We start from the raw sequence: 20514 nt of genomic DNA on the forward strand, positions 1-20514 counted from the left end.
CTATCTATCTATCTATCTATCTATCTATCTATCTATCTATCTATCTATCTATCAGCAGTTTAAAAGTTTCTCCTGGGTGGCTCTGACACAAGGCATCCCAGGGTTGGGGCTTCTCTGGGAGCAGTGACTGGGGAAAGAGGATGTGACCATCAGAGACAGTGAGAAGTGGCAGCCGGACAGCCAAGAGGCTGGGGCAGGCACAGGGCCCTGCAGAGACGCGTTAGTGTGAGCCTTGGGTGGCAAATTTGCTCACACTATCCCCTTCCTATTTCTTGCCCAGGGCCTGTCCCTGCTTCCAGAATCTAAAGAAGGATTTTGGAGAAGTGGAAACAAGAAATTGGCTCACTCTGCTAGCGTGGGGATCAAGCCTGACTAGCATCTTTCTCACACCAAGTGCTGAAGCAGCCCCGTCCAGGCTGATTCAGCTCATGGGAGAGTAATTGCCCCTCCTGGGAAGACTGCTGACTTCCCCAGGTTCAGCAGTTGAAAGGATGATAGAAGTAGCCAACTCAGGGAGGGCTTGCTACGCTCCAGGCACTCTTCCAAGTGCTTCACACACGTGAACCTATTTAATTCTCACAACAATCCTAGCAGGAAGGTACTAATGTTACCTCTTGAAAAACAGAGGCACAGAGAAGTTAAATAACCTCCCCAAGGTCACACAGCTAGTATGTGAGAGAGATAGCTTTGAACCCAGCAGCATGGGTCTCAAGCCCTTCTCTGCTGCCTCTCCAGAAGATGGATGATTTTCCAAGAGGAAAAATGTTCCCCAATCTCTGGAGGCATCTCCTTTAGTCATCACTTCAGAGTGAGCGGGCTGTGTAAGCATCAAGTGGTAACAGGATCCCCCATTCCCTGGATGTGTCTGTTTCTCTGGGATTCCAGGACCTGCATCCTTTTCTTCTGAACTTTACAATCATTGGTGTGCTAGGGATCCCGGGGCAGCATCTGGGTGTGGAATCAGCCAGATGTTAGCTGACCCCTGCGTTCATGGTGTCCTTTCACGGCTCTGCATTGGCTTTGGGTGTCTGTGGCTGCGGGGGTAATGTGCTTCCTGTCTGGAGCCTTGGAGAAAGGGAGTTTCCCTTCCCAAGGACCCAGTGATCCTTTTGCAGCTCAAAGCTCCAGCTGGGGCTGGGCATGGTGGCTCATGCCTGTAATCCAAGCACTTCGGGAGGCCGAAGGGGGCAGATCGCTTGAGGTCAGGAGTTTGAGACCAGCTTGGCCAACATGGTAAAACCCCATCTTTACTTAAAAAAAAAAAAATTAGCTGGGCATATAGTCCCAGCTACTTGGGAAGCTGAGGCACAAGAATTGCTTGAACCCAGGAGGCAGAGGTTGTAGTGAGATCAGATCCTGCCACTGTGACAGAGGAAGACTCAGTCTCAAAAAAAAAAAAAAAAAAAAGGCTCCAGCCTCTCTGTCTTTGCATTGTCAATGCTACCACACCCAGCTGCCACTGGTGTGTACTTTGAGATGCCTGGCCTTGCCTGGCTGGTCTGAGACTTCCACCACTGCTTCCTATTCACAAACGTTGCTAATCAAGACCTCAGAATCCCTCTTAACACAGCCCTCCAAGCAATCACGATTGACTGGCATCGACTTGGGAAGGGAATGACAGGGACAGAGGTTTGGGCCAGAGTCAACCACCTGGACTGCTCTGACTCTAAAACAGAATCTCCCAGGTATCTCTCTGATACCCAACTACGTCACGTTATCTACCTCGGACACCTCACGTTCCCATAACCTTTAGCAGGAGGCGTTTTCCCAGACCAGTTGGGAAGATTGGTTTAGGTTTTATGTTTTTCCTGAGGACCTTTCTTTATTTTTCTTTTTTTCTGAGATGGAGTTTTGCTCTTGTTGCCCAGGCTGGAGTGCAGTGGCACAATCTCGGCTCACTGCAACCTCCGCCTCCTGGGTTCAAGCAATTATCTAGCCTCAGCTTCCCGAGTAGCTGGGATTACAGGTGCCCGCTACAACACCCAGCTAATTTTGTATTTTTAGTAGAGGCAGGGTTTCACCATGTTGGTCAGGCTGGTCTCAAACCCCTGACCTCAGGTGATCCACCCACCTCGGCCTCCCAAAGTGCTGGGATTACAGGTGTGAGCCACTGTACCTGGCCCCCTGAGGACCTTTCTGAGTTATTTGGTGCTCTGCAGCCTGGCTGGGACATGTTGAGTGGAGAAGTTCCAAGAATCTGACTGTATCAGGAAAGAAACTAAAAATGCAAAGCAAAGTGGAAGGGATGGATTAGGCAGTGAAACACACATGGGATCTGGAATCCAGAGACCCTGTTTTGATTCTTCTCTTTCTGATTCTTCTGCTGGCAGCCAAGAACAGTAAATGGGCTTCATCTGACAAGTCAACCCCAGCCCATAGTGGTGACCTAGCGTGCTGTGTGAAGAAGGATCCTGAGGGCCGATAAGGAGTCAATGGGAAACAGTACTATGACTGATAAGCAATGCCTGCCATGGGTGTGGAGCGGTATGAGGAAGTGCCACCCCTGCATTGGCTCCTCATGGGCCTCTGTTTGCTCCTCTGTAAAATGGGCCTGTAACATTCTCAGCAAATAGGGAGTGGTGAGATATTCATGAGATATATACACAAATGTTCAGTGGATGCTGGTTTCCTTTGTCTTCTCCCTCTTTCCTTCCCCCAAATCCTGGCTAGCTTTCAAAGCCACAGTCAAGCTGCTTCCTGTTCATGATCGCCTTCCCCGAAAATGCTAACCCAGAGTATCTGCTCCTTCCTGCCTCCCCTCCCACCTGCCAGTTCGCCTGGCCTGGCCTGGATTGGTAGGGAAGAGCCCAAACTTTGGAGTCAGGGTAGCCTGAGTTCAAGACCTGGCTCTGTCACTTAAATCGGCTGTGGGACATTTGGCTAGCTACTTCGCTGCATCCTCTCCTGGAGCCTCAGTTTACTTCTTTGTAGATGAGGGTAATGATCGTATACTTCTAACAGTGCTGGAAAATTAGATGAGATTGTGCAAGGATAGTTCCTAGTATAGTGGCTGGTAGACAGTAAATACTTAACAAATATCCACAATTAGGCTTATTGTTATCAGCATTTGAAGGCTTAAGAATCGCTCAGGCTTTCTTTCTGGTTGCAAAGGATGAGACATAGCAAAATTCAGTCCCATTCCCAAAATATAATCAGTCTTGATCATTCAGTAATTTAGAAAAAAGTTAGGAAGGTCAGTGGCAAGGGAGAGTTGTCCAATCTCAGAAATGTGACTTGCCCTGACGCCCAGATGCAGAGCAGACAGAGGGGTTCTTTATAGCTATGTGGTTTTATGAGCCAGCATTAATCACTGCCTGACGATGCCTTCCCCTGATTAGTCTGGGGTCAACGTGTTTGGGATTTTCACCAGCCAGTCCCTGACGCCCGTAGACGGCTCCTTCATGAGCTGATTGCTTTAGTTTCCACTGACATCCTGGAGACCTGCTTGATAGCTTACCCAGACCTGGAGCTGGAGGGAGACCTGAGCTCTGAACTACCGGGCATGTCCTGGCTCTGCTGTTGTTCTGTGGCCACGCTCTGTGGCCCGGGATCAGCCCCTGTCTAGCACTAAAAACTTTTGAAGGCCAATTAACCATTCTGTGTTTCCTTACATGTAAAACAACTCTGCCTTACAGGGTGATTGAGTTCATGGATGCTGAAGTGTTCTTTTAAAATGTGCTTTTCCTTTGCAAAAAGTACAGATCAAGAAAAAAATCTTAGCCTCTCTTCACTTTATCTGGAAGGGATTTTCCCTCCTTAAGGCAACAGCTTAGAACTGTGCCTCTCAAACTCCATATGGTGAAGGATCAAGGTTTGTTTGTTTTTCACTTATTGCAGAGTGATTTGTAGTCTCTCTCATGTGATTAGAATGTAGCACATGCCCCATTAGATTTCAGTGTGAGTCTTACCACGTGGAATTCTGTTCAATGATATGAGTTCTCATCCCATCACATAGTTGCATGTCAAACTGCTGTAACATTTTCCCAACATATATTCTCACATTGGGTCTAGGTCACAAAGACTGTGTGGAACAGCTCCAGTCCACAGCCCACACTTGGAGCATCTCTGGCCTAAAAGGTAACATCGCACTAACACTTGTCACAACTATCCTGCACCCTGCACTGTGCTGGGTGCAGGGATGTTACAGTTTACAGGACAGACAGGGTGTCTGCCTTCATATCTAGGCACAGAAAAAAGATAACCTGCTTGCAATAAAAGTTGTTAAAGAAACCAAAAGAAAGAAAAAATGTGATACGATGGCAGGTAACATCTATTGTAAACTGAATATCTGGGGAAGGACTATTTAGGAAGAGCAAGGAAAGAACCTTTCAAAAAAGGATCAGGAAGTGCGAAAGCCCCAAGAAGGGCAGGAGCTTGGTGTGTTCTAGCACTGGAAGCAGGAAGTTGGAGTGTCATAAGGTGTTGAGATGTTGGAAGTGACAGCACAGTGATGGGAGCCATGGAAGAGTCTGAAGGGTAGGGCCATGAAGGGCTCCAAAGGCACTTCTTTTCTTCCAGCAAATATTCAGTTAAATGCCATGCTTGCATTTTTAAAATTGTTGAACCTTCTACACATTGTATTAACTTATAGAAATCATCCAGCCTCTTGTTACTCCACGTGTGGGGTTCTGGGGAGCAGTAGCATCAACATCACCTGGGAGTGTGACAGGCATGTCATATCTCAGGATGGCCCTAAACCTGCTGGATGCATTTTGATGAGCTCCCCAGGTGATTTCTACACATGTTGAGATTATAGGAGCCCTGATCCAGTGCATTGGATTTTGAAGGTGGCTGCATGGGGAGTCATTTAAAATGGTCATATCTGATGATTTGGATTCTGTAGTTTGGAGCTTCTGACTCAGTGGTCTGGGATGAGACTTGGGTAATGGAGACCTTCTGCAGGTCCTGGGGATTCCAGTGAGCAGCTAGGGTGTAACCTTGTGTGAGTCACTTGCTCTCTCTGGACCTGTGTCCTTTCTGCCCTCCTCAGGGTTTCTCTGATCATTTACCTGAGATTTCTCTGGTTGCTTTTGTTCAAGGTTGTATAAAACCAGTTTGGTTCTCCCTTCTAAGACCAATAGGTTTCCGTGTTTAGGCAGAAGAGAGAACTGTTTCTCAGCTCTCCTACAGGTTTGCAAAGGGCATATCCCAGGCTCCTTTGAGGGAAAATGAGTATCTTGCAGATGGAGACAAGCACTCAGAATTTTGAGTGATAAACTATCTCCTGTTCAGAAGTAAGGAGCCCAAATGGAACAATGATTGCCCCTGTACTAGAGCTGCAAGGCCTCTTAGGGTCCATATGAATACCTCTACCCATTTCATGGATAAGGAAAACTGAGGCTCAGATAGTTTTCATTTCAACATCACATAATATAAGGGCAGGGCTAAAACCACAGCCACTCCTGTCATTTTTGTGACCTTGAGCTCTTGCCACCCCATGTTTGAAGTTCAGAAACACTTGACATAGCTAGTATTTATAAGGATAGGAAAACAACTGCTTAGTTGGGGAAGCTCTCTTACCAGTTTCTGGGTGACTCCAGGGGGAGCCCACTCATAGGTGATGGTGTCAAAAGTGGGATCTTTCCCAGTGGCAATAGGGTTGGTCATGATCATCCGGTTCCTCTTATAAATCCGGATGCCGTCCCCGCCTTTCACCCGAGCAGTGAGGGTGGAATACTTGGAGTCCATCAGCAAGCGGCCAATTTTCCGATCGTCTTCTAGGTCGGAGGTTAGGCAGTGGTCCTCTTGGCTGCATTTGCAAGACTTGCATATTTTTCTGGGGGTGGGTGGATAGAGATGAGTGAGATTAACTTCCAAAAAAAGAGGCAGATTCTTTTGCTAGCAGCATCTACCCTTTTAAAAGCAAGCTAAAACTTTAAGATGGAAAGGTTAGCAGCAGACAAATGGTAACCTGAGACTAAAAGGCCTTTGGAATTGGGATTTGCATTTGGGAAATGACAGTGTTTGTATTAATCTATCAGTGAGGAATGTAGGATACAATTTTTGCTAGTAAAAAGAGTGGCATGTTTTCCCTCCTGCTGGTTGCCACGGCAAAGGCTGATTTGTTCATCAGAGATGCTCTAAAGCTGGGCTGGAGTCTGTGTGGCCCATAGCCTAAACCTGGCCCACAATCTGCTCTTGTAAATAAAGTTTTATTGGAACATAGCCATTCCCATTCATTTACATATTGTCTGTAGTTGATCTGGGGCAACAACAGCAGAGTTAGTAGTTACAACAGAGAGCACCTGGCTCACAAAGCCTAAAATATGTACTTACTTTCTGGCCCTTTACAAAAAAAGTTTGCTAACTCCGGCTCTAAAGAATTATTAAAATTGTTTTCCAAGATCATAGCCTCAGAGCTTCAGCAACTTTTAAACTCTTTTGCATAAATACTGACGTTAGAATGTAGCAAACATTTTCTTCAAGAAATTTGTGAACAGAACCCAGCAGGGAGAGAGCTGAGAAAACCCCTCTGGCTGGGGAGATGGATGTTTGTTGGAAAGGCTTTGTAAGGAGAAGGAAACACATCCTGAGGAGGGTTCAGGTTTACTAAAAGCCTCGTGCTTCTCTTTGACAATAAAAAAAAATGTGTGGCTACTTGGTGTCATGCTGTTAAGGTTTAGAAATCCAGAGTTCCACGGCGTGAGAGGAAAATTGCTCCCCTCCCTTTCCAGCCTGTCACCATGGGTAGGCTGTGCTGGGTCTCAGATGCTCTTCTGCATGCAACTTGAGAGCTTGTTAAGTAAAGTGAGCAATGTCAAGGCCAACTGCAGGGATGAGGGAGGCCCAGCAAGGGAGGTCACTGCAGCTGAATGATCGGCAAAGCCGAGGGAACCCTCCTTTTCCCTCCTATACTCAGGAAGTAAATACGTCTGATCGAATATCACAAATGTTGATTGTGTGGCTAGTGGGGACATACCTTGATGGTCTGCATTAATGGTGCTCAACTAAGGTCAATTCTGTCCCTCAGGACAGAATTAGCAATGTCTGAAGACATTTTCGATTGTCCCAGTGGGGTAGGGGAGTGCTATTGGTATCTGGTGGGTAGAGCCCAGGGATGCTGCTAAACATTCTACATTCCACAGAACAGCTCCAACAACAAAGAGTTACGAGGCCCAAAATGTCAATTGTGCTAAGAGACTGGGAACCCCTCACTGAATATGAAAAGAAGGCCTTGTTGTGACCTTTAAGGAGCTTACAATTGGGATGGGGGAGGGAGAGACAATCAGATGGAAACTAAAGTACAATACGTTCGGGGCAGAAGAGAGTTGCCTATAATCTGGGGGTAGTTCTACTGGCCTAGGCCAGTTCTTTGGGAGATTATTATGTGGTACATAGAAAAAGGCTTGGTGCTTAGTGGTCATGAGTTTGGAAAACAGTGGGCTAAGGGAGGTTAAACACCTCTCTTCAGTGCAAAGCTACTCCTTGACTTGGATACGGTGATGTGCGGCATGACATTTTGAATGCTACTGGAGAAGCTTGCAGTACAAAGTTCACATTCAGTGGGCTGCAATTTGAGAAATGTTAAAATTGACAATCTCAAGGATGCATTCCAGTAGCAAAAAAGAGAAAATGACCCTAAGGGTGCTGCAGGGAATAAATGAGGTTTTCCTTCTCAAAAAAAATTAAATAAATAAAAATAAAAATGGGTGGTTTTGTTTTGCATTTTATTCACAATCAGTAATATTCTCTTGCTTATCCCTTTTCAGAGCCAGGCACGAGGAACCTGCTTCTTTAAGAAGTCAGGCACTAGGCAGTATCAGGGGTTGACAGGTGGGGAGTGAGAATAGCAGGGCTGGAAGTGGAAGGAGGAGGAAGAGGCAGAAAGTGAAGGAAATCCTGGCATGGAGGGACACGGAGGAACCTGACTCTTCAGTGTCCCATCTGACCTTCTGACCTCCCCAATATTTTCCATAAATAGAACTAGATGAGGAGGCTGCCCATAGCTTTTTCGGTTAATGTGGAATTTCAGGATGCTAATTAGAGAGGCTGGGAATGCAAAACATTTCAAAACAAAAAAAAAGTTAACAGATCTGAGATGCTCTTTGAAACTGTGTCAACACAATTTCCCCTTTTATTCACACTCTTCATGTGGCCAGGCACATTTCTGGGACTTTATACATGAGGGATACACCCCTCTCACTCCATCCCACCCTTTCCAGGTGCCCAGATTGTAGAGGACACAGGCACACCCCAAAATATCCTCAACGGTATTAAAACGGTCATTTCTGCAATCTGTCATTGGTAACCTGAGACTGAATTCTGTCCTGTGATGATTAGTTGATGGACTTTCCTATTAAACTAGGTTGGCTGGCACTTTGGTTATTTAAAGGTCTTTCAAACAATTGAGAGTTTTAAAAAGTTTAACAGGATTTCCCTCCTAAGCTTCTGTGATGTTACTACTTCAATTTGAGTCTAATTTAAGTCCCTATTTGGATTCTTCAAACCAAGGACACTTGATATGCAGGAACTACAAGCTTCAATCTGTATTTCTTCACTTGATGTTCAAATCATTTGTACGACGACAAGGAAATGGAGGGATTAAAACAATACTAAGAGACTTCTGCTTGTAGCCATGAGAAACAGGGTTCAGAATTGTCCTCTCTTCCTAAACAACTGGAAAACCAGAAAAAAATCTACCAAACGACCATTTTCAGATGTTTGACAGCAGGCAGCACAGGATTGTGATCCTTGAGAGAAGGGAAAACTGATTTAATTGACTCGGTGGGTGTATTTAGATAACACTTTCTCCTGGCTCAAGAAGTCTAAAAGGAGACATCCTAGCTGTCTTCAAATTGCTGAGGAGGAATCAACGCTATTCTGAGATTCTAAGGGAAGATTCAGGACCAGTGGGGTTGAAATGATAAGGAAGTTGACTTTTCCAGGCCAGAAAGAGCTCAAATGGCCAAAACAGAAATGTAGAGAACTCCTCCTAGGAGTGTTTAAATTATAGATGGATTTTTTGCAGGGGATAGAAGCCTGAGTTAGATGACCTTGAAGGTCCCTAGCAACCAGAAGATGATGCGAGCTCCTCTGAGGTTGGGAACTGTCAGGGAATGGAGTCAGGGAACAGAGTTCTGCTCTGAAAGCTCATAGCCCAGTGTACTGCAGAACGGTTAGGAGCATGGGATTGGGATACACGCAGATATGAGTTCAAATCCTGCTGTTTGGTAGTTGTCACCCCATTGCCTGCCTCCAGTGTCCTGATCAACAAAATGGAGATACCTAATACCTACTGCTTTGGTTTATTTCAACATTTAAATAAAAAAGATTCCATTCGGTTCATGAGTAAGTAGTTATTTTTATAATTCCCATCTCATAATGGAAGTCACCTGCTGCAAAAACACCTTCCAAACCTTGTTCCCCCACTGAGGGCCCAAGACAACACTACAGCAGTGATGATAAAAACTCTTTCTTTGCTATGTGCTCCACAGAACTTAACTTTCCTCTCTCAGGGCTGCAGGGACAGTCTCACAGTCTATTCCCTGCACAACTCTAGAGGTGCTGTCCACATACATGCTGACATGAGTGCTGCCCAGGGACTGTGCAGTGTGGCAGCCTCACTCTTGTCCTCAGAATCATCAGTGGAAAAAAAGAAAGAAAACCTCTGCAAATCCAACTCCAGCTGGATCTTATGGTCCTCCTGTGCGGATATGAATACCAGGTCCTGGTTTTTAAGTACTGTGGACAGAATGACCTCTCTTTCTGTCCCAGGGGTCACTCTAGACCAAAACCCATCAACAGCGATGTTGGTGCAGTGGGGGGAGATCATTCCCATCCACCAAACCTCAAGGTATACCCCAAATGCACAAGGGACCAGCTAACCTCTGCCTGGGTCTTCCCAGAGCAGTTCTTGCTGGGCTGGGCTTGGTGGACTCTACCTTGAAATGGTTTAGGAAGTGCTAAACTCCTTCTTCACATCTTTACTCCCCCGCCACCCTCCCCCAAGGACTTTTTACATGTTTCTGAGTTGGACCAAGCAGGAGAGCCTTCCTTCTGCAGCCATCCTTCCCTGACAACGCATACAACCAAAGCAGTCTCAGCGAAGAAAGCAACCAGGGTTCCCCGAGAGGACAGCCAAGTAACAAAGGCAGTTAGGGACCCTCCTGACAAAATCTGTTACCTCCATGAATGTGGCTCGAAGCCCGAACATGTCCCCTTGCATCCCAAACATGCCACACCTCTTGCTGACTGCAGCTGGCCCAGGGACATCTGGAAAAGGAACAGAAAAGAGGGTGTTTTCCTTCCAAACATCTTGGACCGGAGATGCTTGACCTCTAAAAGACTTGGCATGCTGGCAAAGGGACTGTGTGGGGTTCAAAGGGCTTGAGATCAATAAGCCATCACAAACTGTTTACCAGGAACTGAGAAGACCAAACGGGAACATGGAATGGGGCCAGAGGGTAGGCAAGTGTGGAAGGGTGGGGCTCTTCCCAGTAAGAATGCAATGGGGGTTCTTTCCCAGCCTCCAGTGCTATTTCAAAACAGCAAGACTGGTTGGAAACGCCCTGCTGTGAGTGACCATCTATCTGTTCCATCCCCCACCCTCACCCATTCTCACTTGTCACTGGAATGGAATCTCCAATGAGGGTCTCCTCTCCCTCATTTATTTGTGATTTATTGATAGAATGTGATTAAACCAAAGCTACAGACACAAACAAACGTGCATGCTGCCAAATGTTTATAACTCCAAGCATAACTTAAATATTTTGCTAAAACATTGAAAAATCACATGAGCACTTAAAATGTCCTTTGGAAGGAGAACAATGCATGAGACAGGTTTTATTACTTGTTACCAACCAAAGGTACCAAAAGTGCATTGGCTGCTGCTGCTGAGGTGTTTAGACCCAAATGGCATCTTCAAACCAGAAGCATCACCTGGGAGCTTGCCAGAAATACAGACCATCAGAGCCCACTCCAGCCCGTTTGAATCAGAATCTGTACTTTAACAAAATTCCCAGGAGATCTTCATTACATTAACATTGGAGAAGAAGTGAGTTAGTAACATGGATCTGCTGGCTGAGAAACTTACCCAACTCTCCACTGGGGTTGGGGTGGGGACGACTTGGTACAAGGATGTACTTTATTATGATTTCACCAGAAGCAGGGCTCAATCAACTAGTAATGTAAAGGGATAAGCTTCTTATCCAACAAACATACTATTTATTTAGCATCTACTATGTACCAGACACAGGAATACAATATAAGACTCAGGTGTGCCCTAGTGGAACTCACGGTTAGCTAGGTGGATATGGAGAGAAAAACACATTCATCTCCTGCTCCTGTAAGGGGCAAGTCTGAGGTAAAGGAAGCTGCCTGCTGTGTAGCAAAAAAAGGCACGAATTTTGGAGTTTGAGAGACTTGGATTCCAAATTGAGCTTTTCAACTTATTGTCTGCATGGCCTTGGACATACTGAGCCTCAGTTTCCTTACCTGCCAAATGGGTACAGAGATAATATATGTAACATACAGGACCACATTAGGCACTAGAAATGGTAACTGTTCTTATTTTGCCACAGATTTTAGAAGCACAAAGGCAGGTGTTAATAAACTCATATGGGAAATAAGAGTTTATTAGAGCAGATTACTTCTTCTTAGAGGAGGTGATTTTGGATTTGGGCTGTGCAAGATGGACAGACAGAAAAGGGGAAGGAGATGCCTAGCAGAAGGAAGAAAATGTGCAAGGTAAAAAAGGTATGAAAGCCATGATGAGTAGGGTGTACAATCTGAGCGTGTCCTTTGGATGCTACTAGTCTATTCTCTTGGCATTTAAGAGGGGTAAAAAAAACAAGCAGGGAAACTTGTGAAGCCATCCTCATTGCCAGTGGTAGAATTCAGACATATGGAAAGAGACAACTGTCCTTCACAATACTTCTCTTCTGTACCAAATCTTCCTACAATAATGCCCCCCTCCCTGCCTTCTATTTGGTCACTGCTGTTTATACCATGCCCCCACACACTCTGTCATTTTGTTCAATACATATTTACAGCTTCAGGGAGTGACAGCCATATTGCACATATGTGGAGTGTGGAGGGAAGCATGTTTATATTTAGGCCTATTCAATGCTAGAGTCATGTGAAAAGTGAAAATTAAGACAACACCCACTGCTAACTCATTCTCCTAAGCTGGGGAGCTTTCATTCACAGGCAGGACTTTGCTCCCTAAAGCCACTGGCATATAACCTTGGTCATTTCCACCTCTCCTTCTTGACACCTTCAGTTCTCCTAGTTGAAATGCAGTGATCTTTACACACTTAAAATTGGAGGCATTCAAAGTTTATTTTGGGAGATATACAACTTGTGAATAAGGCTTCATTGTTGGACCATTTCAGATATACTCAGAGGGCTGGAAACTGGAGAGGTAGGTGGAAGCATTTCCAAGTGGCAAAGCACCCTGCACACTTCAGCTTTATTGTTCTTCTAATGAGAGGCTGATTTAACCCTCATTCTACAAGGGGATTAGTTCTGATGCTTGGCTTGGAGAGTGGAGCTGCAATCTGCCTGCAAACTCAGAGTTTGATTTAGAAATAGTGACGCAGGTAGCATAGCAGGGCAGAGCAGAGCACTGGCTGGTGATGCGGGGGTCTGGCCTTTGGGTGCCAACTCTGGCATTTATTAGCTGTGTAACAGGAGACGAGTAATTTTCTTGCCCAGCCTAAAGCATCTCCTCTGAAAAACAAGGAACTTGCCTGCACTGGGGTTGCCCACATTCTGTTCTGCAGGATCCTCACTTGGCGAGATGTTACAAAGCGGTTCCTGGTTGGGAGTGGGAGAGGGAATTACCTGATCAAATGCAAATGGCAGGCACTGGATGTGTAGATGCTCCTGAGCCTTTAACAGGCCAGCCTACACTAGAAGCAAGAAGTGAGGTAGAGAGCAAGCAGATGTTTTGGGTTTGGAGACCCAGGCTTTAGTCCTGGGTTTTAGTCCCAGTTTCTCCCCTTTCCTCTACTGTACTTGGGCAAGTAGGTTTGTTGAGTTCCAGGCTCCTGACCTGCGTCATGGGGATAACAAGAATGCAACCTGCCTTGCAGGGTTAAAAAGAGGTTAAATGGGATGCTGCCTGAAAAGGGCTTGGCACACACTTATTAGGCACTGAGCGTTCTTTGTTGTTGTTGTCATTAATTACATCTTGTGAAAAAAAAGTTTGAGAGACCCTGAATTAGATGTTCTCAACGCATTTTTTTTTCTAGCTTCAAAATGCTAGGGGACTTCAGAGGAACTATTTTTTCTAAATACACATCCTCTGTACTTTCTTATTCCCTACTTTTTTGACATGTAAAAGGAGTTGTCTCTCTGACTAGGTTTTCCTACAAAACGTAAAAACAAAATAAGCTCACACATGTCCCATACTTAATGATTAATTCATTAAGCGAGGCCATCCCTAGCCCTTTGCCCTTGCGGTGCTCTGCTACCCATCACCTGAAGAGAATTGACGTTAAAATCTCAACAAGCACAAAGAAAGCCCCATAGAATCAGGCAAGTGAAGACGCAGGCAGTCTGGCCTAGTTGGGCAAGAACGCTAAACTAAATGGAGGTTCAGGAAGTAGAGAGTTGGCCCTGGTCTCCATTGGCTAGTGGGACGGTTTCCATGGCAACAGAAGTATGTGGGAGAGAAAAATAAATGGCCTTGCAAGGAAGAAATTTATTCAGGTCATCAGGCCACACTTGCAGCTAGTTTCCTGGCTGACTGTTTAATGTAATAAATAGTCATTTGTCTACTGCATGCCATTCATCCAGAAGCCAGACAGACCCCACTATCTCCAACACAGAGAGAACGATCTTGTTTACTGAGGAGGGGAAAACATCAGTCAGCCACAGTTCCAAGTGAGATACTCTGGTTTATAAACAGTAGGTTTTTCTGATGTGGGCTCTGTCTCTTGAAAGACGGCACAGTGTCTCACAGTAGCTGAGAATAGAAGAGTTTAAAAGAAACCATCACTTAAAAAAAGGTTTCTTGGAATGCAGCATCTAATCTGTCCTTTCTCCCGAGAAGAGGAAGAAATGTTTTGATGATTTTATTTGGCTCAGGTTAGTAGGATGTGGTTCATCTGATGTTATCATGAAAATGAATGGTGGCAGGGACTTAAAAGGACTTAGATCAGACCAGGAGACCCCTGGGGATGCAAGGAGCAGGGGCAACTCTCAAGTATTTGCCTTCAGGTGAATCCCAAGGGAAGTCTTAGAGGGAAACAAATGTCACCAAGAACAATGTAGGGTTGAGAGGAAGAGGAACGTAAAAGAGAAAATGCAATCGGGAATTTAGGGATGAGCATGGTATTTGGAATTAGAAAACGGGGGATCTCCTTCCAGCTCAGCTTCTTCCTCATGGAGTAACTTAGTTTCCTCCTCTGAAAAATGAATTATCCCTGCCCTTTCTTTGTCTCAATAGGGCTGTTGTAAGCAGCATGTAACATTAAAAGGCAGTAAATTGAAATAAGCATTTACCATTGTTAAAAAATAATTAGATGTGGTGGCTCATTCCTGTAATCCCAGCACTCTGGCAGGCTGAGGCAGGGGGATTGCTTGAGGCCAGGAGCTCGAGACCAGCCTGTGCAACATAGTGAGACCCCCCATCCCTACAAGAAAACAAAACAAAACAAACTAGGTGTGGTAGTATGCACCTGTAGTTCCAGCTTACTTGAGAGGCTGAGGCTGGAGGATAGTTTGAGCTCAGCAGTTTAAGGCTGCAGTGAGCTATGACCATGCACTGCACTCCATCCTGCCCCACCGGCCCCCCAGAAAAGTATTTAAAACTCAGACGTAAGGCAGAAAGGTGAGTGGCACATCCTTTCAATGCCATATGGAGGCAACATGACACTGGCTCTCCTCATCCCCATAGGATTATCTAGAGAAATTTACTTTGCTCAGCTCTGAGACTTGGTGAAGTAACATGTTAACTTGCAGATCTTGGTCCAATAGAGATACAAACAATTTCCGTCCTTTCAAAAAAGATAACCCCAAATGTTACAGTTTACTGTTCTGGAAGACATTAACCAGTTTTGTAACTAACCCATCAATCTTGTCCTAACATTAAATTACCTATAAATACCTAACTCCTCGAGAGCTTTTTAAACTGGCCTAAACATCATACAGGTTCCTTAGAACACAATCTTTGTTAAATTTCACTTCGTATTTGCACAAAAGTCGTGATTCTACCTTTTTGAAAGTTGTATCTGAGTACTATCACATGCTCTAATGACTACCCACAGGTTTGCTTTCCGAGGTGGTACGTTCCAAATTGACACAAAATTCTAGTCAAAGCAGACTTGTCTTTTACTGGTTAAGTTCTATAAGCATAAATGTTATTAAAGATTATTGGTCAACATGACTTGTTATTTAAAACAAACCCTCCCCTAGGGGTTCCAGGAGAGAAAGTGGAGTGAGATGGGTTGGGTGGAATACAATTATGGGAAGGCCTGGGAAGGGACTGGAATTGTATTTAAAAATATGACCCTGAAACTACTCTGCCACCACGAACAACCCCAATAATAACGGCTTTAGAGTTTACAAAGTGATTTTACTTAGTAATTCTCTTATTTAATAATTTAATACTTCTCTTATATAATAATTATACTTCCCATTGAAGTATAATTATTATCATCATTATTCCCAGTCAACAGATGATGAGTCTGTTGAGTGAAGAAGCACTTAGACCTTGAGTCTGAGAGTGGAGAAGCAACTTGCCCATCCAGATGGTCTCCACTGGAGCTCCTTTGAAGGCAGTGGTGGTGGGGTATCCTAAGTCTACCTTTCCCTATACTGGCCTTTAATCAAAAGTGTTTTATCTTTCCCAGTGATCATGATCATAGTTAACATTTATCATGTACTTCCTATGTGCCAGGCACATGCCAAACATTTTATGATATTTCATTTAAGCTTCTTGACAACCTTATGAGAGAATTTCATTAGCCTCATTTTCAGATAAGGAAATTGAGGCCCAGAGAGGTTAAGCTCTTCTTCAAGATTCAATAGCTAGTAAGTGGTGGAGCCAGGATGTGAAACCAGGCAGGCCTTACATCAGCATTGTGCTCTTATCCAATCTGCTATCGCGCTTTCCACCAAGGACACAGCACTTTACAGTTTACAAAGTATATTCACATCCCTTATCTCAGCTGGTTTTCACAATGATCTTAGGAAGTAGGTATTTTACATTTTGCTCATGAGAAAAGCTCCTAGAACTGACAGAATTTGCTTCTAAGAATGTTAATTCACACACATATTATTGCAACCCAGAACCCATGACTTCTTACCATCCCGGGAGTCTCCAGACCCCAGACAGCACTCCTAGGAGTCTAGTTCTGACTCTGAGCATTGGACCAGTTGGGTTCAAAAAGGAGGGACAGTGTGTCTGCAGGGGTGAGGGGTGCTGGAAAGGTTTGGGCTGGGAGTAGCAGGACAAGGGTTAGACACATTCACCTTGGTCCCAGGCTTTCTACCACTTGCTCCTGTTCTGTTCACTAAACTAAAATGTAGACGTCCAAGGCAACAAATAGACTTCAAGTGCAGGTGGGGAGTCAATGGCCAGAGGAGAAAGTGAATCAGAACCTCAGGCAAAGTTTGTGGGAGAAAAGCGACAGGATATTGACTTCACGTAGTTTGCTGCCTCCCTGGAAGCCTGAAAGGCCAGAGAATGCATACGCTGAGGACCAGATCTAGGAGCTGGAGCTCACATTGGGACCCAAGTTGTGCAGATGCCTGGATGGACAGTAGCTTAGGGGACTACATGTTGAAAACTACTACCTAGAAACTGTTCTCACTTAAAAAATAGAAGCAAAATCCATGCTAATCAAGAAGCAAGTCATTTCTGGGTTTATTCCCAACTCTTCATAAATCTGTCTATATTAAGGATACTAGAGACTGTCTCATTTTGAAGTTATGCTGAATCACTTTTAAATGAATAAAGGCTGCTGGATGTTAGATGTCGTGGGGCTTCCACAATGTGACCCACCTCACCTATCCAAATTTTGTCTCTATTTCCATATTATTTACTGTTTTCCACCCAGATTTTCTTTCCAACCACCTGAGCCTCTTGCAGAACTAAATCCACACAAACTCTGGGATTTTGCTCATGCTCATCTAAACCTCAGAGAGTTTCAAACCTGCCCACTCCTTAGGGTCCATCTTTAGTCCCATCTTTTCCATAATCAAAAGGAATAATAGTAGCTGTAAAAGGACTAGAATATGTGGTTTTCCAGGCACTGTGCTAAGCCCGACCTTGTGGAAATCTTACAACTCTATAAGGCAGTTATGTTGCAGTGGTTCTCAAGGTGTGGTCCCCAAGCAGCAGCACAGCAGCAGCGAACCTGTGAGCACTGCAAATTCCCAGACCTCACCCCAGACCTATGAAATCAAACATTCTGCAGGTGGGGCCCAGACAGTGCTGTTCAAGTCCTCCAGGTGATTTTGATAAACAATTAAAGTTTGAGACCACTGATATATTGTTAGTGCTTCTAGGTTGCATATGAGTTAACTGAAGGGTAACTGTCCTGGTTTGCACTAGACTGTTTCGTGCCTAGGATGTAGAAATTTTTAGTACAAAACACAGAAAAGCCTGGGAAAATCCAGTCTCTCTAGTTAAGTGTGGCTCAAAGGGGTCAATTTAAAGTGCTAGAGCTTAGATTTGGACACAGGTATCTGAATTCCAGATCCACATTTTAATTTAACCAATGCATTACAGTTCCATGCCAAAAAGCCTCTTCCAGATATTTTGGGGCCCTCACAGGTTTTTCTCAACTCACACAAATGTAAAATTACAAACGCAATCAGTGCTAGGAAGGAGAAACAGTGTGCCATGAGATTATCCTTTAGCAGGGGATTTTGCCTGGTCTGGGTATGTGAGGAGGGCAGTGCTCCTCAAATTAAGTAAACACTCTAATTAGCATAAAATCACCTGGGATCTAGCTCAAATGTACACTCTGGTTCAGCAAGTCTGGGGCAAGCCTGACATATAGTTCATATAGTTCTGACATATAGTTCTGTGGAAATCTTACAAGATTCTTACAAATCTTGTAAGATTTCCACAAGGTCGGGCTTAGCACAGTGCCTGGAAAACCACATATTCTAGTCCTTTTACAGCTACTATTATTCCTTTTGATTATGGAAAAGATGGGACTAAAGATGGACCCTAAGGAGTGGGCAGGTTTGAAACTCTCTGAGGTTTAGATGAGCATGAGCAAAATCCCAGAGTTTGTGTGGATTTAGTTCTGCAAGAGGCTCAGGTGGTTGGAGAAGCCATTTATGCTGTCCCAGGGACCACACTTTGAGTATCGAGGGGCTACAACAGTGGTTCCCTAACTTGTCTGCAACATTCAACTCTCCTGGGGATCTTTTAATGCTTCCAAAACTTGGGCTGCACTCCAGGCCAATTTTGCCACAATCTCTGGGGGTTGATTACAGGCATCAGTATTTCTGGAAGTTCCCAGGGGATGCCCATGTTCAGACAAGTTTGGGAATCATTTGATCTCACCATTGTAACTTCAACTGTTCCAACTTGGACTTTTAGGCTCTCAGTTCACTGGTTTAACAATCTCCCTTCCTGGACCTTTGCACACTGTTGGGAGGAATGTAAATTGGTACAGCCATTATGGAAAACAGTATGAAGTTCCTCAAAAAATTAAAAGTAGAACTTCCATACAATCCAGAAATCCCACATCTGGATATATATCCAAAGGAAATGAAATCAGTATCTCAAAGAGATATTTGCATTCCCAAGTTCACTGCAGCGCTATTCACAATAGCCAAGATATGGAAACCACCTAAGTGTCTGTCAACAAATAAATGGAAAAAGAAAATGTGGCACACACCCCCACATACACACACACAAACACACACACACAATGGAATAATATTCAGCCTCAAAAAGGAACAAGAATAATGCCATTCGTGACAACAGGGATGAACTCGAGGACATTATACTACGTGAAATAAGTCAGGCACAGAAAGACAAATAATGATCTCATTTAGAAGTGGAATCTAAAATAGTCAAACTCATAGAAACACAGAAGAGAATGTTGGTTGCCAGGGCCTGAGGACTGAGAGAAATGGGGGGATGTTGGTCAAAGGGTACAAAGTTTCAGTTAGGCAGATTGAGTAACTTCGGGAGATCTAATGTAAAGCATCATGACTATAGTTAACAATACTGTATTCTAGAGTTGAAATGTGCTAACAGAGTAGATTTTAAGTATTCTCACCATGTAAAAAAATTAGTTTGATTAGTTCACAATGTATATGAATATCAAAACATTAATTTGGGCTAGGCTCAGTGGCTCACACCTATAATCTTAGCACTTTGGCAGGCCAAGGAGGGGGCATTGCTTGAGCCCAGGAGTTTGAGACCAGTCTGGGCAACATAGTGACACCTCATCTCTACAGAAAATTAAACAATTAAGCTGAGTGTGGTGGTTCACTTCTGTGGTCCCAGCTACTCAGGAGGCTGAGGTGGGAGGATTGCTTGAGCCCAGGAGGTTGAGGTTGTAGTGGCCTGTGATTGTGCCACTGCATCCAATCTGGATGACAGAGTGAGGCCCTGTCTCAACAACAACAACAACACAAATCCATCAAGTTGTACCTCTTAAAGACATACAATTTTTATTTGTCAGTTATACCTCAATAAAGCTGAAAAAAATTCCCTTTTCATACTCAGCTTGTGGACCACCATTCCTTACAAGGAGAGTTTTTTATAGCAAGTCTGGCTTTTGTTGTTGTCATTTCAGCATCAGCCCTGGCACAAGCCTGCCCCACAGGTTCTGGTGCCAAATGCACTCATTCTCTTAACCAGACTGAAGGGAAACCACAGCCCTTCCTCTTCCTCTAAATTTCACTGGCTGGCTGACTCCTCTCTGGGGCGCTCATGGATACTGAGACTCTCTGCCCCGCCTGAGGTGAGGGGTGGTCCCCAAACCCTCCCCAACTCCAGGTGGAAGCTTAGACTGAGGAATCCCACTAGACGAAGGGGCCCAACCTGGGAATGTGCAACATTCAAATGGTTGCAAGCTGCATGGGAAGTCTTTTTTTTTTTTTTCCTTAAGAAGTATGATTTTTCTGGGGAGTGGGCTGGCAGGGAAGGCTTTTTTCACTTTCCCACTTAAGAATCCTGGGGTCTATACCTACTATGTAACCACAAAAATTAAAAGTTAAAAAAAAGGAATACTGGGGTCTTGACAAGGGTCTGGACTTCTTCCATTGTTTGAAGCTCCCAAGAATTGAAGCAAGGACTTGCCGAAACAGGGTTACACAATCTTAACAGAGTAATGGAATCAACATACTTACCAATATGATCACTGCCTGTCCATAACTTAAAGTCTACATTTGTTGCCCTTCCTGAAAGTAAATTCTCTGCCTGACCTCTCTTCCTGAGACAGGTCCTGTATGTCACCAGAGGAGAAGGCCAGGGGGTTGGAAAGCCAGGAATGCTGAGGGAAGGGGAACAATGACTCTTTCCAGTCTATTTGCTCTTAAACATCAGGGTGACTTTTTGCATCCTATTCCATAATCTATATTTTTTCTGTTGTA

At 44.4% G+C, this 20514-nt stretch overlaps 1 protein-coding gene across 4 annotated transcripts in view; it reads right to left on the reverse strand.

Annotated features, from left to right (window-relative positions):
• LMCD1 (LIM and cysteine rich domains 1) overlaps nucleotides 1-20514 on the reverse strand; it is a 67723-nt gene that overhangs the window by 25046 nt on the left and 22163 nt on the right. For 2 of the 4 annotated variants that reach the window (XM_023218567.3, XM_023218570.3), the window contains exons 2-3: nucleotides 10124-10212; nucleotides 5521-5776 (exon numbers count right to left, since the gene is read on the reverse strand). In XM_023218567.3, the coding sequence (XP_023074335.1) occupies nucleotides 5521-5776; nucleotides 10124-10212 (345 nt within the window). The remainder of the gene's footprint in view (nucleotides 1-5520; nucleotides 5777-10123; nucleotides 10213-20514) is intronic. The other 2 variants (XM_023218569.2, XM_023218568.3) reach the window with 2 other exon arrangements.

The sequence above is a fragment of the Piliocolobus tephrosceles genome, chromosome 2 (assembly GCF_002776525.5).
Source record: "Piliocolobus tephrosceles isolate RC106 chromosome 2, ASM277652v3, whole genome shotgun sequence".
Taxonomy (NCBI): Eukaryota; Metazoa; Chordata; class Mammalia; order Primates; family Cercopithecidae; genus Piliocolobus; species Piliocolobus tephrosceles.